Source organism: Hevea brasiliensis, chromosome 13 (genome assembly GCF_030052815.1).
Source record: "Hevea brasiliensis isolate MT/VB/25A 57/8 chromosome 13, ASM3005281v1, whole genome shotgun sequence".
NCBI lineage: Eukaryota > Viridiplantae > Streptophyta > Magnoliopsida > Malpighiales > Euphorbiaceae > Hevea > Hevea brasiliensis.
Genome location: NC_079505.1, coordinates 82,347,084 through 82,368,100, shown reverse-complemented (window position 1 = coordinate 82,368,100; position 21,017 = coordinate 82,347,084). Strand labels below are relative to the sequence as shown.

General features: G+C 31.3%; 2 protein-coding genes across 2 annotated transcripts; both read left to right on the top strand.

Annotated features, from left to right (window-relative positions):
- The first annotated feature begins 6,054 nt into the window (after positions 1-6,054).
- Positions 6,055-6,525, top strand: LOC131172216 (uncharacterized). Its single transcript, XM_058133164.1, has one exon. It carries the CDS (start codon positions 6,055-6,057, stop codon positions 6,523-6,525), a length of 471 nt encoding a protein of 156 aa, XP_057989147.1.
- Positions 6,526-17,978: 11,453 nt separating this feature from the next.
- On the top strand, positions 17,979-19,190 carry LOC110657096 (uncharacterized). The gene has a single exon (XM_021814158.2). The coding sequence runs from the start codon at positions 18,132-18,134 to the stop codon at positions 18,996-18,998; it is 867 nt and encodes a 288-aa protein (XP_021669850.1). The 5' UTR covers positions 17,979-18,131; the 3' UTR covers positions 18,999-19,190.
- The last annotated feature ends 1,827 nt before the right edge of the window (positions 19,191-21,017 follow it).

Sequence of the window (21,017 nt, the reverse complement as noted above, 5' to 3'; positions counted from 1 at the left end):
CTTAAATATTATTTAATTTTATAATTTATGAGTTTAATTTTATTATTGTTAGTTTTACTCAGTAAAAAAATTTAAAGTTTATTCTTTAAAATTATTTAGAGAAGAAATTTAATTGATGTGTGTAAATTGATTTTATAGTATATTTAAGTAAAAATATAAAACAAAATTAATAATCATGTGCAAAGCACTGGATTTGCTAATGATATTATACTAATTGACAAACAAAATCATGGCACTGTATTAATTGAAGAGGATGGAGAAATGGAGAATCTGAAGTGAAATAATTGAGAAAAATATTATACATTGTGCTGAACTATTTTGCAAACATAAGTAAATTGCTTTTTTTTTTTTTTTTTTTTTTGGGAGGAGAGTTTATTTGACAATCATAAAAATATATAGCAATAATAGATAATCAATCTCCAAGCACATGTTTGTAATATAAAACCTGAAAAAACTCTGTTTACTTTAAAAATTTTTAATATTAAAATAAAAATATGCATAAATAGTTTTATTACTATTTTTAAAATTACATCATATCGTATTGTATAAACGTAAAGCGTAACGAATAGATTAAGAAGGAAAAATTATTATCCTCTCTCTAGTTTTTTAGAGAAAAAAAAAATCTATTTTTCATTCCGTTTCTATACTATTTGCATTTCTTTTCTACTGAATTTTCTGATTTCTCTCCCCTACATTTTAAAGAGTCAGTTTCCCCTCCCACCTCCGAGTGTGAGTTATACATAAAATTTGATTTATGTTGCAACTCAGTGATTAGGCGTGTGACAATTCTGAGTCTTTACCCACCTCTTGCTATGTCCGACTCTCAAAGGCTTATGAAAATGCTGTGAAGCTTTACGACGCCACTTCCTTACTATTGGCTTCTTGGCACCCCCATGATTTGATGCATATTGTTTGTGGTTGGTTCTTGGCTCGATTTTGCCTTTGTTACTGGGGTTATACTTTTGGGGGTCTTTGATCTAATTTTTGCCTTGCTTGACCCCTTTTGGGTTGGGCTTTAGGCACCTCTTAATTTTGGTCATGGGTTGATTTGGTTTCCAAGCTGTGCATCATTAGTTTCTAGGCTTGTTGGTCAGACTTATATTACTCTTGTAATTGAGCTTTAACCTATGTACTGTTTATTTCCATTAACGATATTTCTACCCTTCAATATATATATATATATATATATATATAAAAGATTAAGAGTCTATTTGAGATTATGGTTCAATCATTTTTTTTAAAATATTGTTAAAAATATGTTTGAAAAAGTTATTTATTTAATTTAAAGTAACATAATATTTTCTTAAAAGCAGCTTAAACAGTAATTTCAAATGGAGAGCAACATAATGTAATGAAAATAAGTAGTTAAAGTAACAAGCATTGAGTTTAAGTAATGAAAGTGGAAATTATAAGAAAACCGAGAAAAACAAACAGAATGATGAAGTTGACTACTCAGTGCTGAAGATGACTTTCACTCAAAGTCTAAAATTCTAGTTAATTAGGCAACTTTCTCTACATGTTTCCTATCACATAATCATAAAAACTAACCAACAATTATGCTCATATATATATATATTCATTTCAATGTGAAAACTTAAAGCCAACGACTTCTATCTTCACATCCTCAAAAGCTACCTATATTATTATAATAATTAAGATTCACCGTCAATCGTGCCATTCATTGCCCTGACCTAACCCTAACACATACTGTTATATTTATACATATTATTTTATTGAAGAAAAAAGAAGAATTTTATTCTACTTTACTTTAATTATGAGAAATACATTCACTAACGAAATTTAATTATTAATTGATCATTACAATCGACAAGTTTTAATTATATATTGTATGATCCATTGGATGTTTGATAAGATAACAATAAACTAATGACAATTAATCCAGCTGCAACTGGTAGCCGTTAGGGTTTAATTTTTCTAATCACATTCATCTAATTAAGGTGTCAATTTGATTATTGTTGAAAATAATGTATAATTTTCATAATTTAACTTCACAACAATAAACCAAACTTAAGCACACATGACACTAACTCCATTTCCAATCACATAAATCATAAAACTAATTAAACAATATTTTCTTAATCCAATTAATTATGTCACTATGCAACTCTACGAATCAAATCAACACTAGGACTTATATCAATATACGACCCCCAAAACCTTATTGCTCCCAAACCCATGACTAGATTCAATTTTCTTAGCTCAACATGTAAAACAAAACAAAATAAAATAACATAAAAGCGGGTTTGATCATGAGTTTAAAAGTAGTAAGAGTTATTATAAATTTCAGAAGCGTTATACTGATTCAAACTCTAGTATTTGTCCAATCATAAAGTTTAGTCATAACAAATTAATACATAATTACTTGATTGATGGATTTATAAATGTATAAGGTGATGGTGTTTTTTTTATATATTTTTAATTAGAATATTAATATTATATTTTTGGAGAACAATATTATCAATCAATCTATTGCATCATCACCATTAATTAATTTGCATCCCCCATCTTTTCCTAGCTTGCAGAATGTCATTCTCTTCTAGAATTAGCTCAATTTTGGAGGTTTAGGTGGATTGCCAATCTGTTTCTTAAAATATATATATATATATATGTTTAATTATAATATTTATGCTTGGCTTGCCTCTAATCAATATTAAAAATATGAATATTACATAACATTGAAAGAAACGGTCAAATTGGTTTGGTAGCATTGTATTCAAAGTTTGGCGAAATTTACTAAAATTTAATTACAAAAGCTTGGAATATATGAGCTTCTTATTTTTATAAAATAATAATCAATTTGGTAAATGGAGTGAACTATATGTATTTATTTGTATTTAATATTAACTATTTTGTTGGTTTTTTTTTAATTATATTATTATTTTTAAATGAGACAATTTTGCACTTTACAAAGGATAAGGTTAAGTTTAGTTGGCTTTTTTTTTTTAAAGTCCTTAAATTTTAAATTTTAATTTAAAATTTATAAATTGAAAAAATTTTAATTTAAATAATAAAAAAAATTTATGAAAGTGTCTAAAAATTGTGATATTATATAGAGCTAATACATTTGATATCGTAGTGTAATAAATTTGAAATAATAAGGTCATAATAGTTATTTTAATTTTTAATTTTTAAGCATGTCATGAACACATGAGATTTGAATTAATTCGTTTATTTTTATTTAGAATGTCTAAAACAATATATTTACTTCAAATCTAAATTCATAGAGTCAAATCTCTCGATATAAACGTAGCATAAAAGAATTAATAAATTTTAACTTCGTGATTTTTTTTTCATATGGTGGGATGTTTGGGACCTGTCTAATAACATCTTTAACATGATATTAAAGTAGGTTGTATATCTCCTTTCTTTATATATATATATATATATATATATATATTTAGGATTTAAAAAAAAAAAAAAAACCACCAAGAAAGAGAATGCTACATAATCCAGAAGAAGAGATTAGATCCTGTGAGAACTATAATCCCTTAGCCAGACAAATATTTCCATTCTCTTCCCTTATTTTTCATGGCTCTATTATTTTTAGTGACGTAGCCAAAAAATAATATTAAATAAGTAAAGATTTTAAATTTTTTTTATTTCTTTTTAAAAAATAAATATTTATTTTTCATTAAAATTGAAATAATAGCTTTTTATTTTTACTCGTAATGTTAATTTCTTAATTTTACTAAAAATTTTATTAGTTCACGATTCAAATATATAAATAATTACAAGTGTAACAATTTAAAATTTTATGAAAAGTTTTATGAGTTTACAATTTACATTTGCATATAACTACAAAACTAAAATACAAGTCGTTAAAAGTTAATAAAAATATTTATTTATTTATATTAAATATTAAATTTTAATAAAAATTTATAAATGAAATTATCAATTTTAATTATGAAATTAAATGAAAAGGAAAAGGTAGAGAATAGTAATAGAAAATGAAAGAGAAAGAAAGTTGAGTGATGGCAAAGGAAGTCACTACAAATTTGTGGCAATGAAATTCTCCTTTTTCTTTTTTTTTTTTTTTAAGGGACAACAAAATTCTCGTTAATTCTATTTTAATTGACTTGAATTTTGAGATTTAAGATTTTAAATTTTTAAGGGTAATAGATAAATATAGATAATTATAATTTATTATTTCAGTGGACTAAAAATATTTATTTAATTATAAATTTAAATCACAAAATGGCCCAATATAAAATTTTGAAAAACAATTAGACTTGTATATTAAAAAATAAAAGATTTCAGTTAGGAGGGATAGCATTAGTCCACATAAAAATAATTATAATATAGTTCTTAAGATTTATTTATTTACGCTTAGAGTATTAATCCTTGCTGGGGGGCCCTAGTTCCGCCATTGATTAATGTTGTTCTGGTGGAGTGAATGGCATTGCCTTGGCTAGAAAATTTCTTCTTTTTTTTTTTAATTTTTCAACCATTATCTTTGTGTTTCATTATATTTATCATCACAAGCCAATGGAACTTAATACGTATACTATTCTAATTGAATTATACTCATATATTTTTCCATATTTACAATTTATTAATAAGGCTTAATATATATTAAATAAAGTATTATTTGTAACTCTCATATTAAAAAAATAAATAATAATACTTAGATTTTTATTTTTTTATTATATTTGAAAGATTTGAGGCCATTAAATAAAAGTGTCTTTAACAGTATTATGGATATATTTTTTTTTAAATTAAATCAAATGTAGTAATATAATTTTAATAATTTTTTATTTAATAAAGATTTAATAAATTAATAATAATTAATGAATTATATAATTAAAATTATCTCTTTCTTTTTTATTATAAAAATAAAACTCAAAAATAATAATTAAATAATAATTTATTAAAAAAATTAAAATTTATTTGAAAGTAAAATCCAAACCATCCCTTGAATCGCGTGTGCAAAAGAAAATGTGAGTTTAAAGATTTATTTAACATTACTATTAAAATTTATTGAAAGTTTTATTTTTTTAAATATATTAACTTAATGTTATTAAAAACTAATTTTTAAGTTAATTATATTTTTAATCAAAAATTTTTAAATAATTAAATAAGTTTTTTAAATTATTTTTTCTAACAATATTTAAAATAATAGTTTTTCAAAATACGTACTTAAACACGCCGTAAGTTAACGTGGTAAGGGTTAGAGGGAAAACGAGGTGGATCTGCAAGTGCAAGCTGAGGCTCGGGGGGCTGCACGGAGGAGGCAGATAATGCTTACACGTGTTTAAGTTGCGATGGACAGAGGGCGACGCATATCCGCCACAATATTGGCAGCCACCACCCCCCGTCCTTCTTTTGCCCCGCACCGATTCCCTCATCGTCGATAATATTATCCTGATAATGGCTGAAAGAAATTCTAAATTTTACTATTTTTATAATTATACTGATATAATTACAAAAATATGTAAAATTTTTAACATACTCCTTATTCTTCATCCTTTCCCAAACCAGCGTCAAGATTTGTCACACTGCCCATCTTCAAATTAATTAATAAATTGGAAGCAAAAATTTGGTACATGATCCTGATGCATGCATAAACTTTGAGATTTGAAATTAGTGATAAACTAATTGATTAATTAAGCATTGAATTTCATTAGGTGGGTAGCTATTTTTATCTTATATTTAAGGAAAAAGTATAAAAAAGGCACCTGTGATTTCGCGTTTTGACACATAAGGGATCGTGATTTTATTTTTGTCAAATTAGTATAGTGTGGTATACTCCATTAGCGCTAATGGTCCAAAATGTCAATACCCGTTAAATTAGTGCTGACGTAGCTTTAATAAGCCTTACCAAACTTTATGTAACCAATCAAAATTAAGTTAATTTTAAACTTAAATATAATTACATTAATTAAAATACAAAGTAAAATAATGAGAATAAAAAAATAATATGTCCCAACCATCTGGATCTTCTTTGTATGGCTCTTAACCCAATTTTCCTATATCCCTTTTGATACTCAATTTGAGTTGAAAACTTAGTGAATACAGTGAAAGCAGAGCTGAAGGATGACATCCCACTCAGAATCTGAGCAAAGTCGAGGAGAAATTTCAAGCTCCAGTGTTCAACTATGTCATTGCGGGGCAGTTTCACCTATTAGAACTGCAACCACAGATGGAAATGAAGGCAGAAAATTTCGTGGCTGTGGAAGATTTAGTACAGATGGGAAGAGATGTTCTTTCTTTCGATGGGTAGATGAGATACCTTATAGAAGGTGCAAAGGAATTGTTGCTCAAATGAATGAGAATATTGCAGATTGTGAGGATGAAATTAGTGATTGTCGAGCTCGGGAGATTGAATTGTTGGCAGAGATTAAGGACAATAAAAAAAAAACTAATCGTTCGGAGAATGATTGTAAAATTGCACATGATCAATTGATGCTTTTGCTTACCCAACAGAAGCAAATTAATTGTTACAAGTTTCCATCAATGGTGAGGACCTTTTTTATCGGTTTCAGTTTAGCGTTCGTCTTGTTTTAGGTGAAGAGTTACTGTAATGTGAAGTGTACCAAAATAGGACATGATCGTGGATTATTGTATCTGCCGTGATGGGTTGGGGGTTGATTGGTTGTGGGAGGCATTGATGGTTTTGTTAGGAGTTCAAGCACTGATATTATGCAAGTAAGGTGTTTGTGTAAATGCCAAAGTGAAGTCATGTTTTGCTCAATGCTTACCCTTCTATCTGTAATAGTTGTAATTGCCTATTTTTAGTACTAGTATATATAATTGGTACTCTGATTATGCAATAAATTAACCATTTGATATGGTATATGTTTACTTAGATTGTGTAATTGGTTGCATGTGCTGGCATATTGTGCTGAGATTGTTGGCTTCATCTTCCAATACATAATTATTGCGGCAAGCCATATTGCAAGCAGCATACCAACCAGTAGTTCAATTCTCCATGTTGTACTGAGTTCATTTGTGAATAATTTCATTTGACAACCTTCAGAAATTCAAGTTGGAGCGAGATTTATACAAGATTTACTTAAAATTGGCATTACAAAAAATGCACCTGGATGTTTTAAGCATAAAATACAAAGCACAATAGGCCAAATGCATTATGAATATGTGACTACAAATTTGAAAGACTAGGACATAAAGCTGCTGCAAGATTCTTCTCTGAGGTCATTTATGAACTGAATAGTAGATTAACAATTACAACCATATTCCACAAATTCTCATCTACATTCCAATAACCATTGATGAACTGAATAAATACAAAGATAACTAAAGTGCAGTCTATATTAGCAAACTCATTATTGGCAAAGATAAACAAACTGCAATATCCATTAATCAACTGCTTACAACTGGTTGCTTACATCTAATTTGCCTAAAATAAAAGCTGTCAACATGGAATTCTACCAAAAACCATCTATAAAACAAAAATCTTAAAATTCAGCAGCCACCACATCCGCCCTATATTTAACACTATTTTCTCCATTCAAAATAAACCATATAGAGCTATTTAGTGTTTATACAACATAGAACAACATGTAAAATAAACACCAAGATATAATATACTGTCACTATCCATACAAAATTTTAGTCATTTTCAGGGATATGTGAAGCAAGTTCAGATGCTCTCTTGAAATTCTTGTAACTTGATGGTGGAGCTGAAATAGGAACTTCTTAAGAAGTACACTTGGTGGGTTGCGAAGGTCTGAGCTTTGTCATTAGTCCATTAGTTGAAGTCGCCTGTTGTTGCTTTGGTGGTATAAATTGACCCAAATGCATTATGAATATGTGACTACAAATTTGAAAGACTAGGACATAAAGCTGCTGCAAGATTCTTCTCTGAGGTCATTTATGAACTGAATAGTAGATTAACAATTACAACCATATTCAACAAATTCTCATCTACATTCCAATAACCATTGATGAACTGAATAAATACAAAGATAACTAAAGTGCAGTCTATATTAGCAAACTCATTATTGGCAAAGATAAACAAACTGCAATATCCATTAATCAACTGCTTACAACTGGTTGCTTACATCTAATTTGCCTAAAATAAAAGCTGTCAACATGGAATTCTACCAAAAACCATCTATAAAACAAAAATCTTAAAATTCAGCAGCCACCACATCCGCCCTATATTTAACACTATTTTCTCCATTCAAAATAAACCATATAGAGCTATTTAGTGTTTATACAACATAGAACAACATGTAAAATAAACACCAAGATATAATATACTGTCACTATCCATACAAAATTTTAGTCATTTTCAGGGATATGTGAAGCAAGTTCAGATGCTCTCTTGAAATTCTTGTAACTTGATGGTGGAGCTGAAATAGGAACTTCTTAAGAAGTACACTTGGTGGGTTGCGAAGGTCTGAGCTTTGTCATTAGTCCATTAGTTGAAGTCGCCTGTTGTTGCTTTGGTGGTATAAATTGACCCAAATGCATTATGAATATGTGACTACAAATTTGAAAGACTAGGACATAAAGCTGCTGCAAGATTCTTCTCTTAGGTCATTTATGAACTGAATAGTAGATTAACAATTACAACCATATTCAACAAATTCTCATCTACATTCCAATAACCATTGATGAACTGAATAAATACAAAGATAACTAAAGTGCAGTCTATATTAGCAAACTCATTATTGGCAAAGATAAACAAACTGCAATATCCATTAATCAACTGCTTACAACTGGTTGCTTACATCTAATTTGCCTAAAATAAAAGCTGTCAACATGGAATTCTACCAAAAACCATCTATAAAACAAAAATCTTAAAATTCAGCAGCCACCACATCCGCCCTATATTTAACACTATTTTCTCCATTCAAAATAAACCATATAGAGCTATTTAGTGTTTATACAACATAGAACAACATGTAAAATAAACACCAAGATATAATATACTGTCACTATCCATACAAAATTTTAGTCATTTTCAGGGATATGTGAAGCAAGTTCAGATGCTCTCTTGAAATTCTTGTAACTTGATGGTGGAGCTGAAATAGGAACTTCTTAAGAAGTACACTTGGTGGGTTGCGAAGGTCTGAGCTTTGTCATTAGTCCATTAGTTGAAGTCGCCTGTTGTTGCTTTGGTGGTATAAATTGACCCATAGGCTGCTGTTATTTGAAAACCAAATACCATCATGTATCAAACAGCCCAATTCCTATGAAGTATTAAGAAATTAAATGACAACTTGTAATACCTTGTTGTGTGTTATGACTAGCTGAGAATTTGATTGCTTGCTCCTAGTATAACTTGCCTTACTCTAAATGAAATAATTGCACATTTATCACAAACATTAATAAATGTATTTGATGTTATAAATTTAAGTAACTAAAATGGGACAAATGTCTATTATACATTATCAATAGTAGATGTGGTTGGTTGTGAAGCTGATGTTGTGCATTCCTTCATAAGCCTATGTTTTTTCCTTAGCTAATCATAAAATTATAAGCTAAATAAGTAAACATCATAATTAAGCAATATAATTAAAACGATAATTAATGAAAATTTGTCTAACCATATTTTGACCATTCTTTGATGGGGGTGATCCTGTAGTTGATGTGCTTTGTGTCACATTATGCCCTTCATTGATATTTTGCTCACCCTATATTTTAGTAATATAAATATTAGGAAAATTATAAGTAAATACTCATATGGAAACAATATTAATAGCCATTTATTAAATGACATTACTAACTATTTTCTTGGCTCTGTTTAATCTTTGTCTCCTCTGCCAAGGTGTATCTCCTGTCAATGCAGCTTTACATCCCCTAACATTATGGCCTTTTTGCTTGCAATTGCCACAATATACTGTGCCTCCAGCTCTTGTCAATTTGAAAGGATTTCTAGGTTCATCAATAGCCCTAATCCTTCTTTTCTTAGGTCTGTCTGCTGGCTTCCTAACCATGGCAGGCTGTATATCAGGCAAATTTGTTTTCTCCCAGTCATGCTGTCTAGGTAGTGGATGAAGGACATAATTGTAAATAGCCAAATAGGTATCCTTATGAAAGTACTTGTGTACATACTTTTCAGGTTGCTCCCTGTTTGTATAAATAGCAAACACAACATGTTTGCATGGTATACCTGACAATTCCCACATTCTACATGTGCATGACTGATGTATCAAATTAACCACATTAGTGGTGTCATAGAAGTCCACTTCATATCTTCTCTCACCTGCAGGAGTGCAAAAGCAATTCTTGCTCTCAAACTTCAGCTTTTCCAAAGTGTCTTGTGCATTTGGGCAAATGTCTCCCTTGTATTTTAGCATGGCAGTGTACTTGACATGAAATCTCTTCATTATTCTTCTCCTTATCCACTCAAACATACTAAGAATTGGAATGTCCCTTGCCTTTAGTATATAGGCATTGAATGATTCACATATGTTATTCTGAAATGCTTCACACTTGACATGTGTTGAAAAAAAGGCCCTTGCCCATGTTTTTGGCTCAGACCTCATTACCCAATCATAAACATTTGTATCAAACTCTTTCAGTTTAGCAACTCTATACTCAAATTGTGCCATTGACCCTGCAGAAGCAACTGCCCAAAGTCATTTTTTGTACTCAATACCCCTAAAATGCACCTTGTAATTATCATACAGATGCTTTATGCAATACCTATGCTCAACACCCAAACCAACTTCTTTAAAAGCTTCAATTAGACCCTATGAACATGATGCAAGTTAGATAAAACATAATTTAATTTAGAAAACAATTAAATGATAGATGCACATATAAATAGTTTGAGTTAAATTACCTTCTGTTTATCTGACATAAACACCCAACCACAGTCTTCAGGTCTACGTAAGTCATCTAACAAGAGCTTTATAAACTATAACCAACTTGCCTTTTCCTCTATGTCCACCAACCTATAGCAAGTGGGAACATGTTTTCATTCCCATCTCTTCCAACAGCACATAACAATTGACCACCCATTGGAGTCTTTAAGTGACAACCATCTAAGCCAATTCATGGCCTAACACCAGTAAAGAAACCTTGCTTTTAGGCAGCAAACCTTACATACATGTACTGAAACACAAATATTTGTTTAGGGATTGGAGTTAAAATCTCTTCATTCTGTTCATTTTGAATAATAGGGGAATCAGCCAGAAAAGTTTTAATCTTCACACAACTTCCAGGGTTCAACTTCATAATGGTGGCAGCATAGTAATAAAGCCTTATGTATTGCTCTTTTACATCACCTTCTATCACTTTCTTAGCTTTTCTTCTTGCTCTATAGCATTGCTGTAAAGAAACTTCTACCCCTGGATCCCTTTGTATTTTCTTTTGCATTGCATTCTCCATGTCACACCCTACTCCTCGTAAGATGTAACATGCTCCCGTAGTACACCTAACGAATTACCGTACTTTGCCTACCGGTAACCCATTAAATATACTACAAGGGATTTTAAAATAATTTTCATTCATTTTTAAATTGGTGGGTAAAAATTTTTTTCAGATTTTAAAAATCTTTATTTAAAGTCCAAACATAAATTAAATTTTTAAATATTTAAAATCTTCGTAATTTTTACAAAAATTTTGGCAGAGTGCCGTCTGTATTTTGAGAAAATAGTTCTTCAAAACCTGAAAATAAAAACACTCCCAATATTTTTCTCAATCACAACTCCATTATTCAATCTCATTTCACAAATCAACATAAGCAACTCAATACACAGTTTAAATTAAATCAAATATTGAAACCTCTCATTAAGGTAACAAAATTAATATTTACATTCATGGGATCATTAAAAATTTAGTAGTGCAAAACTTTATAAATACATAAAATCTCAAGATAACCTTATAATAATTTGTATTTAATTACAATCCAAAAATATATTACAAAAGAGTTAGTACAACTACTCAAAGGAAATTTCATACATATAATTACAGAATTACATCAAAATCTAAAGTACAAGGGTATACCTATGATATACCAGAATATAGTCTCACTATGTCTTTCAAAAATCTTGCTCAGCTGCTTTATTATTCCTTTCACCTGAAACAGCATACAAAGCTATCGCTGAGTGGTGAACTCAGTGGTGCACAGACTAATAATTTAAAACTTAATACAAGTTATGCTCGACAATTCATAACAAATAAAAATTTAAAATTTCTAAATTCTTCAAAATTCATAACATTCAGAAATCAATATTTTCATTCATGCAAATTATTCATTTGAATAACATTTTGATCAAATAGTAACTATTTATCTACATTTCTTTTAAATCCCGAAACAATACAAAAATATTTTGAATCACTGACAAATTATTTATTTCAACCATAATTTATCAAACTATGCATAATTTAAAAGGCGTTGCCAACAATTCACACAGTTGAACCCATGACTCAAAATTCAAATAGATGCCGTGTTGTACACCACAACATTTCACACTCTCCCAATAACCGAGGCTAAAAGGGAGGAACAAAGACTAGCTAATATAAGTACTCATTCAAACTCTTCCCCAACTGGCAAGCCAGAGAGGAAGAAACTCACCCCATCTAGTGGAGGAGATATCTCACTAGATAAGCTAATGAGAATTCACAACAAATTTTGCCATGTCAACTGTGGTTTCAAATCATATTCAAAACAATTTCTATTTACAAAGTGATTACAAATCATCAACATATTTAATCATCATAAATTCATGCTCAAGGTTGGCAACACATCAAACTTAAAATTTACAATCCTCAAAACCATGCAATAAATCCTTAAATGCATAAGAAAATTTACATTTAATTTATACAATTTCATTCAATAAATTAAAATCCTCAACACAACAAAATTATAAATCATAAAATAAACTTGTTCAAATCAATTTAGAAGTGAAAAGTAACAAAAAAGTTAGTTGTGCACAAACCTTATACGAGTCGCCTCTTGGCCTTGACTCGATGTCTCGGATTCTTTTCCGGTATTCTTTTCCACTGAAACACACAGTTTCATAGTGTTTCAGTATCACCATTTATTATAACTCCAAAAATAAATTCAAATCTACTTATACCTAGCTTTAATATGCCAAACTTGACGTTCTTTAAAATTTGTGTTTCGGGGTTACTATTCATGACACTATTAAAGTTAATTTATTGACTTTCTAATGCTTAATAAGTATGGGAATTCTAATTTCACCCACATACCACATTTTGGTTACCTAATTTGTTGGTTTTGGTTGTTTTCTCAAATTTTAAGTCTTTTAGGCAAAATTGTAAATTTTCAGTTTTGGTGTCTTATGTTGCACTGTTCATTGGTCATTTTTCTGTTAGAATTTGGAAAAACCTTCTTCATAGAAAATGTTCCCTATTGTCTTAACTTTATTCTCCTTTTTGAATCACTCCAATTAAAGTTTTGTAGCTCAAGTTATAGCCATTTGAATCATGGCTGCCGGATTGGACTTAACCCAAATTTCTGGGCACTAAACTGGTTCTGGCAGTTTTAGGTTACCAATTTTGGGTGGCCAAATGACTTAGTTAAGGGCATAATTTGGGTTTGTGTTCTTCATGAAAGTTTTATGTCTATATCTCAGGTGTCTACTGGTAAAATTTCAGGTCATTTAGACCTACCTAGCCCATGTTATGGCCAAATGAACAAACACTGTTCATTTGGTCATTTTTGTACAGGTCAGATTTCCTAATCCGGGTTTGGTCAATTTGTTCACTAGGTTTTGGTCACTTTTTGGGCATAATTCCTAAATAAAAAATGTTTCATTTTGTGTCTATTTTCATTCCCAATTGGTCTCATACCAATTGGACTTATAAATTTTCAGTTTTTATCCCTCAAAGGGACCTTGGTCCTGCTGCCTGCAGCATGACTATTTTCAATTCGAATTTAAACTCACTTCTAACACTTCCAACACATCTCAATTGGTCACAAATGACTATTTTTCATCTCAAACAAGGTCAAACACACCATTTGACCAATTCTCACATTTTTGCCTCCCAAACCCTAGGTGTCAAAAACCTAACTCACTACTTTGTTACATTTAATTAATTCCAAATATACAAAGACCATTTCTCAACTCATTCAAGCTTCCTAACACATTTAATTCATTCAAAACACATCATATTCTCATATATCCACGGCTGGCTGAAATTCACTAAAAGTCTCCCAACAATTGTTTCCTTTTATTTTTAGATTAAAATCTAAGTTAAATTAACTTAATACATGTGCATCAAAACTAAAATTTCAAAGTAAATTACTTACCTTCACTTGAATTCCAATTCTTCAATTCACTCCCTTTTTCCTTTTCTTTTCTTCTTCAAATGCTTCCTTAAGTGAAGTTAACAAGTTTTTATGGATTAATTTGGGGATAAAATAAGGTTAAGTGGGTGGAATCAAGCTTGAATCAAGCTTGTATCAAGCTTCCATGGGAGTTGTTTCAATGGTGAGAATGGGGCGGCAAGATGAAGATGGACTTTTGTTTTTTTTTTTTCTTTCTTTTATGCATTTTTAACCTTTTAGGAAGACCAAAAATTATCCTAAATTTAAATATTCAATTATTAGATTTATTGCATCATGCATGATGTCATGCGTGATGTCATCACTTTTCACTTTTTTTATTTTTTTTTCCATTAGTTCTCTAATTTAATTTTCGATCCCAAAATTTTTTTTTCTCCGATTTTATTTGACAGTTAGGTTAGGAGTCAGCTCTCGGGGTTAATTAACTAAATTGTCCCTCACCGGTTCAACCGGGTTTGCAAATAATTCAATATTTCTTCCAGCTCCCTGACCTAATTATTTGACTGACTTAACAATTCTTTTTCGTGATTTTCTCTTTTCCACTGTGTTCGTAATAGTCTTAAGGACCGCAACGTCATATTTTACGGTTCGAAATTTGAGTTTAAATTGACTTCGCAATCCTTCCAGAAAAGGTCACCCATCGTTGTGCCTCTCGGCTCGTTTAACTTCTTATGTTCTGTTTTTCTTATTTATACTTAACTAATTGGCAATTACTAATTATTTGTGTTCAGGGCTTATCTAGTTGTCTTAAGTATGGTTCTAATCTCCTCAGTTGTCCGGACCGACACCGGTCACCGGAATAGTGAAATATACCAGGCTATGCAAATAGGGGTGTTACACTCCACCCATGTTGGGTTATCCCTTAGATCTTCAATAAATTTTTGTGATATATATGTGTTATCCACAAGATTATTATGGAAACCCCTAGGACAACTGTGTTTAGAGTTGAACGTTTTGATTTGAAATGTTGTACTATCTCTTAACTTACTGGCATGTACCTTAAAACCACACAAATGATGGCATATAGCAGTTATCCTTGTTGAAGTATTTTTCAACAACTTGAAACCAAAGCCATTTCTTATAGCCCATTATTTTAATGCCCTTCTAAATATTATGTGACTTGAAAATTTCATACCCATACATAATTGGGGGTTTGCAAAACCAAAACTCTCATTAAATTCAGGGTATGGTACATCATCTTCAGATGCACTATGCAAAGAATGAAGTTCATCTTCATTAGCTACCTTTTCACAGAACTCCTCATAGTCATCCTCATTTAGATCCTCTGCCTTTTCACAGAACTCCTCATAATCCCTTGTATTTTCCCCTGCTTGTGTATATTCATGATTGTTGCCATCATTTTCTCTACCTTTAGAACCTTTATCATTGGCTCCACTAAAAATATCATCATCACTACCTTTTAAATCAATATACATCTCACTAATATCTGAACTTCCAATACAGAATTCACTTGATCCATCTTCATCAGCATCTGAATTAATGTTGTAATCACTATCAGTTGAATCACTATCCATGTCAACATTAAAAGATTCTTTGTCCCCCTTATCATCAGCCACCTCACTATCCCTCTCATTAGCAATAGAGTCCCTATCCCTATTAAAATCAACTACCTCACTGTCCCTCTCATTTGCAGCAGAGTCCTTATCCCTATTAACATCAGCTACCTGACTGTCCCCCTCATTAGCAGCAGAGTCCTTATCCCTATTAACATCAGTTACCTCACTATCCTTTTCAATAGCAGCAATATGCTCATCATTATCCTTCTCAACATGAGAAACATGCTCATGAATAAATGTCACTAGTTTAGCATTCTCAACAAAATAAATGTCAATCTCATCTGCACTTGAGTTATAATCCAACATGTTATTAACCTGGGAATCATTCTCTATCTCTTCAAAGGCTTCATCCCCAGATAGACCAAGTATCCTAAACCATATCCTACAGTAGTCATAATGCAATTCCTTTGCATAAGACTGCAATTCAAAATGTGATAAAAAAATCTATATCAACATAATCCTTATACTCTATTTGTCCCCCTTCATAAACCATCATGGGTTTAAACACCCATTTACCCCCATGATGTGAGTTCAAATTCACATAAATAGACATCCTCCTGCAAAATTAATTAATATAAATGTTCGATCAAAATGGTTATGTGTCAACCATAATAAACATGCAAACTGTGAATCATTAAGTAAATGTGGGGGAATTACGTAACTGTGCATTCCATCCTCTCTTTATTTCAAACCAAATATAAATGCTCTGCTTTATTCAAAATATTGATTCATATTCATATTCATATTCATTGATAAATCACAACATGATTGAAACATACACACAAAAGTGATGAACACACCATTCTATAGCGAAGCAAAACCAAATTCAATACTGCTCAATAGCATTCTCATATGGAGGGTCACCCATGCATTTCGCTCATTAACCGAACAATCAACCCACATGCCCACCCATTTCGATAACCCATAACCCACCCGTCAAAGGTGCCGACCCAATAACAGTATCTATAACAAAAAATGCATTTAAAATATTGAGATAAAAGAGACTCATCATTATTTCTTCAATGAGAACCAACTCTTCCTTTCAGAGACACTGAATCATAAACTTGCTTTGAATTCCAAAAGCAATTAATTTGGGAGATTCTATGGTAGATTCAGGTAAAGGGATTTAGGATTTAAGGTTTTTCTTCATGCATTCTATTATTTGGGAGAACTGAGAGTAACTTTTTCTTTCTTTTTTTTCCCGATTCCAATAGATGGTAGGCATATTATTTTTATTCTCTTTACTTTACTTTTTAAATATAATTGATGTAATTATATTTAAATTTAAAATTAACTTAATTTTGATTGGTTATATAGAGTTTGGTGGGGCTTATTAAAGCTACGTCAGCACTAATTTAACAGGTATTGACGTTTTGGACCATTATCGCTAACGGAGTATACGACACAGTACTAATTTGATAAAAATAAAATCACGGTCCCTTATATGTCAAAACATGAAACCACATGTACATTTTTTATACTTTTCCCTATATTAAAATCAACTCATATATGTTGGTCCCCTTCCTTCTTGCCAAATTTCAGATGATGTCTGCTCAAAGCAACTTTATAAATATAAGCCATCTCCCCTATGGAGCAAGAAAATCCCTCCCACCACACCCTTTCGATATGTGGATTTGATTTCCTCACTAAGATTTACATTACCCACAAAAATTGTGATAATTTGAAAATATAGGACCACCGCACAACTTTAATAAACGCTACAGTACAAAACTTAACATGAGTTATAATTATTGGGTTAATTATTAGATATATTAAAAATATTAAAAATAATATTTTTTTCTCATCAAAAAATACTCTTTTTATAATATAAAAAATAAATTTCATATAATTATAAAAAATAATATATATATATATATATATATATATATATATATATATAAATCCATCTACTAATTTCTCCAATTACCCAGCAAGTCTTTTTTTTTTTTTTAAATAGCCAATATCAGTATTCATAAAGGAAAAAATAAAAGCTACGTGTGATCCCTCTCACTCTTCCACGTGTAATGAGCTTGGGTTGAGTTCTTGTTACGTGAAACTAAAGGTAAACAGGTTCACAAGACATTAAAAATTAACCTGTTCAGTTCAATTTTTATTAAATGATATTGGTGATGTTTAACAGACCACTCTCTGTGTACCATTTGTCATATATATATCCCAACAGGTTGTGGTTTTTGATTAATCTTGAGCCAAACCCTTTAGCCCTCTCTCTCTCTCTCTCTCTCTCTCTCCAAGCATACGCAACAGAAATTGCGTATAGCTAGCCATTGAAAAAGCTGCTGCAAATGCAGCCAAGCTCTTTCATCGCCCTCTCTCCAAGCTCCCCCAGCTTCAACTCTTATTCTTCTGGGAAGCTTGCTGAGATTGCAGCTAGAGTCACCCAAGAATTCTCTAATGATGACTCTAACTGTTTCTCTTGGAAAACAAAGCAACATTTCCCACCATCAATGCAAAAACGAGAAGACCACAAGAAACTCGGAGCCGACGACGACGATGAAGATGATGATGATGACGAGGAAGAGTTCGAGTTTGCAATTGTGTGTACAGAGCAGGACGCGTCGCCTATTCCGGCTGATGAGATCTTCTATAACGGACAGATAAGGCCAATCTATCCTTTATTTAACACCGATTTGCTCATGGATGGAGAAGAATTATCCAAACCAGCATCCACTGTCTCCGACCAATCCCAAACCGCCAAACGCAACAGATTACCGTTGAGGAAACTCTTCAGCGAAGAGCAAGAAACGACGTCTTGCTCCTCTTCGGAGGCCGACGACCTGGAAAACGTGCCGGCTGGGACTTACTGCGTGTGGACTCCAAAGAAGGGAAAGGAATCCCCCGGAACGTGCAAGAAGAGCAGTTCCACTGGGTCTTCGAAGAGATGGAAGTTTCGAGACTTGCTTTACAGAAGTAACAGCGATGGAAAGGATAACTTCGTGTTCTTGACGCCAGCAAAGAAGAGCAGCGAAAGAGTAATGGAAGATGAAGCTTGTAAAGAGAACAAAGAGAAAGATAAGATTAAAGAGCATTACGCGAAGGGCAGAGCCCTCAAGGAGGAGGATAAACGACGGTCCTTCCTGCCGTACAGGCAGGACTTGGTTGGGTTTTTATCTAATGTTAATGGGTTGAACAGGAATCTTCGACCATTTTGAGAGGTGAATTATTATTATTATTATTATTATTATTATTATTATTATTATTTTGAGTATTTTTTTTAGAGGGGGAATTTAATATATGATTATTAGTTTTTTCTTGGGTAATGTAATTATTAATTATTAAATAAATGCATAGTGTTATTATTATATAATAATTTTTCACACTATAATAAATATTCATATTTTATATCTGCAAATTCTTTTTTTTTTAATATACATTTTAGAATTGTGTGAGTCTCACAGGATACAGATGTGATACCTAATTACTTTTATTTTGTATGCAAAGTCTAAAGAGAATCACTACTTATTTATTATTTAGGTGAACATTAATGTCTAATACCAGAGATGTTGATAGATTTTGCCTAATCCAAACCGCCATTTTTGTTCTACTTTGACACTTGAGTTCTAAGTCTCCATGGACAATAATTTCATTCCTTTTTTTTTTCTTGGTAGGGAGGAGATGGTTGTTAGTTTCTTGTTTATACTAACCAGAAGTTCATTTGAAAACTAGTTATTAAAATTAAATGAACAAAAAAAATTCATTAGAGCCACTTTCAAGTTATGTCCGAAAAATAATTATTTTTCTCTAAAAAATTGGATTATTTGACATTTTCAAGGTTAGTGAAATTGTTTTTCTTGATCAAGCATACATATATCCAAATTGTCAATACTCAAAACTTATTTCTCATATTATTAGAATGGTTATAGAAAAATCTAATTTAAAATTTTTAATATTATGGAAATAATAAAATAACAATTTGCGAATATACATGGAGAGTAACAACCATTTACACAAGTTTGGCTAATTAATACAATACACTAGCAGACAAGAAATTGTATTAATTTTGATGTGGGCTTGTGAAAGTCAATGTTCACATTGATTGCGAAAAACCATCAACTGAGAATTACCCTTATACAAACCTCCTTTTCAATTGCATCATTTCATGATCCATCAGAAGTTGACAAGGAAAATTTTTATTTCACATTTGATAAAGGACTGTATATTCATTAAATGCTTTCACTCTATTAAACGATTTAAAACCATCTTCATTTATATTTGATTTATATATTAAATATCAAATTTTAATTTTATTTGATAAGAGTATTTATTTATTTACAAATTCCTTTGGTGTCGGCGTAGAATGGGCATGGGAATAGAAGGAGAAAGCTGAATAGAAGGCCACTGGCAACAATATTTTACCTAGTATGGCTGTCCCAAATAGAAACAGAAAGTAAAGTTTGGTCTATGCTTATTGTCGCCTTGTCCCGTACCAATCCCACTGCAAAAGCTTCCACCAAAACCTAGGAAAATGTGTAAAGTGAAGATACAGAATTTCTCCTCTCCCTCTCTCTCCATTTTGAGGCAAGTAGGAGCTGTTGAAGTTGGAATCTCACAAGGAATGGTTTTGCCAAAACGAAGTTGGATCATAGGGTTCTAAATTCTCATAAAATCCCCATAACTGGGTAATAAAAATTCTGAAAGCTTTCCTTGAATATTTGTGCTTTTTATCTTTTTTTCATTAAACCCATATAAAATTTTTCTTGAGAAACAAGAATCAGAAAAGGGATAATCAGTTAAAGGTTTCAAGTGACCGAGAAAGAATCAGTAGAGGGTAGTGGGCTTTTGGCTGTGGGGTATTCCACGTTCTTTCTTTTTCTTCTTTTGGAGCATACAAGGGCAAAGCCCGTAGCTTGCTGGCACTCACAAGGACCCCCTACATGTGTTTCTTGGGCACCCAATCAAATCAGCGTATAGGGCTCCCATGTTTCCACATCATCCCCACTTTGCAAACCCCCACTTTTCCACTTGCTCTTTGTTTCCCTCCAGCCTCACCAACTTGAGCAAATGATTCCACTTTCACATCATCTATTTTTCTCTTCTTTCAAACTTAATCATGATTTCAATTTATTACCTAACATACCCTAATTAAGTATTAGAAGGATCCCCTATTGGCTAGCTATTGCTCTTTAAAATGTGAATATCAGTGCAAATTTCTGCTTTCCCAAGCTAGAAAT

What these genes read in the sequence shown, in the direction of transcription:
- LOC131172216 (XM_058133164.1), top strand. Translation starts at nt 6,055, where the DNA reads ATGACATCCCACTCAGAATCTGAGCAAAGTCGAGGAGAAATTTCAAGC.
- LOC110657096 (XM_021814158.2), top strand. Translation starts at nt 18,132, where the DNA reads ATGCAGCCAAGCTCTTTCATCGCCCTCTCTCCAAGCTCCCCCAGCTTC.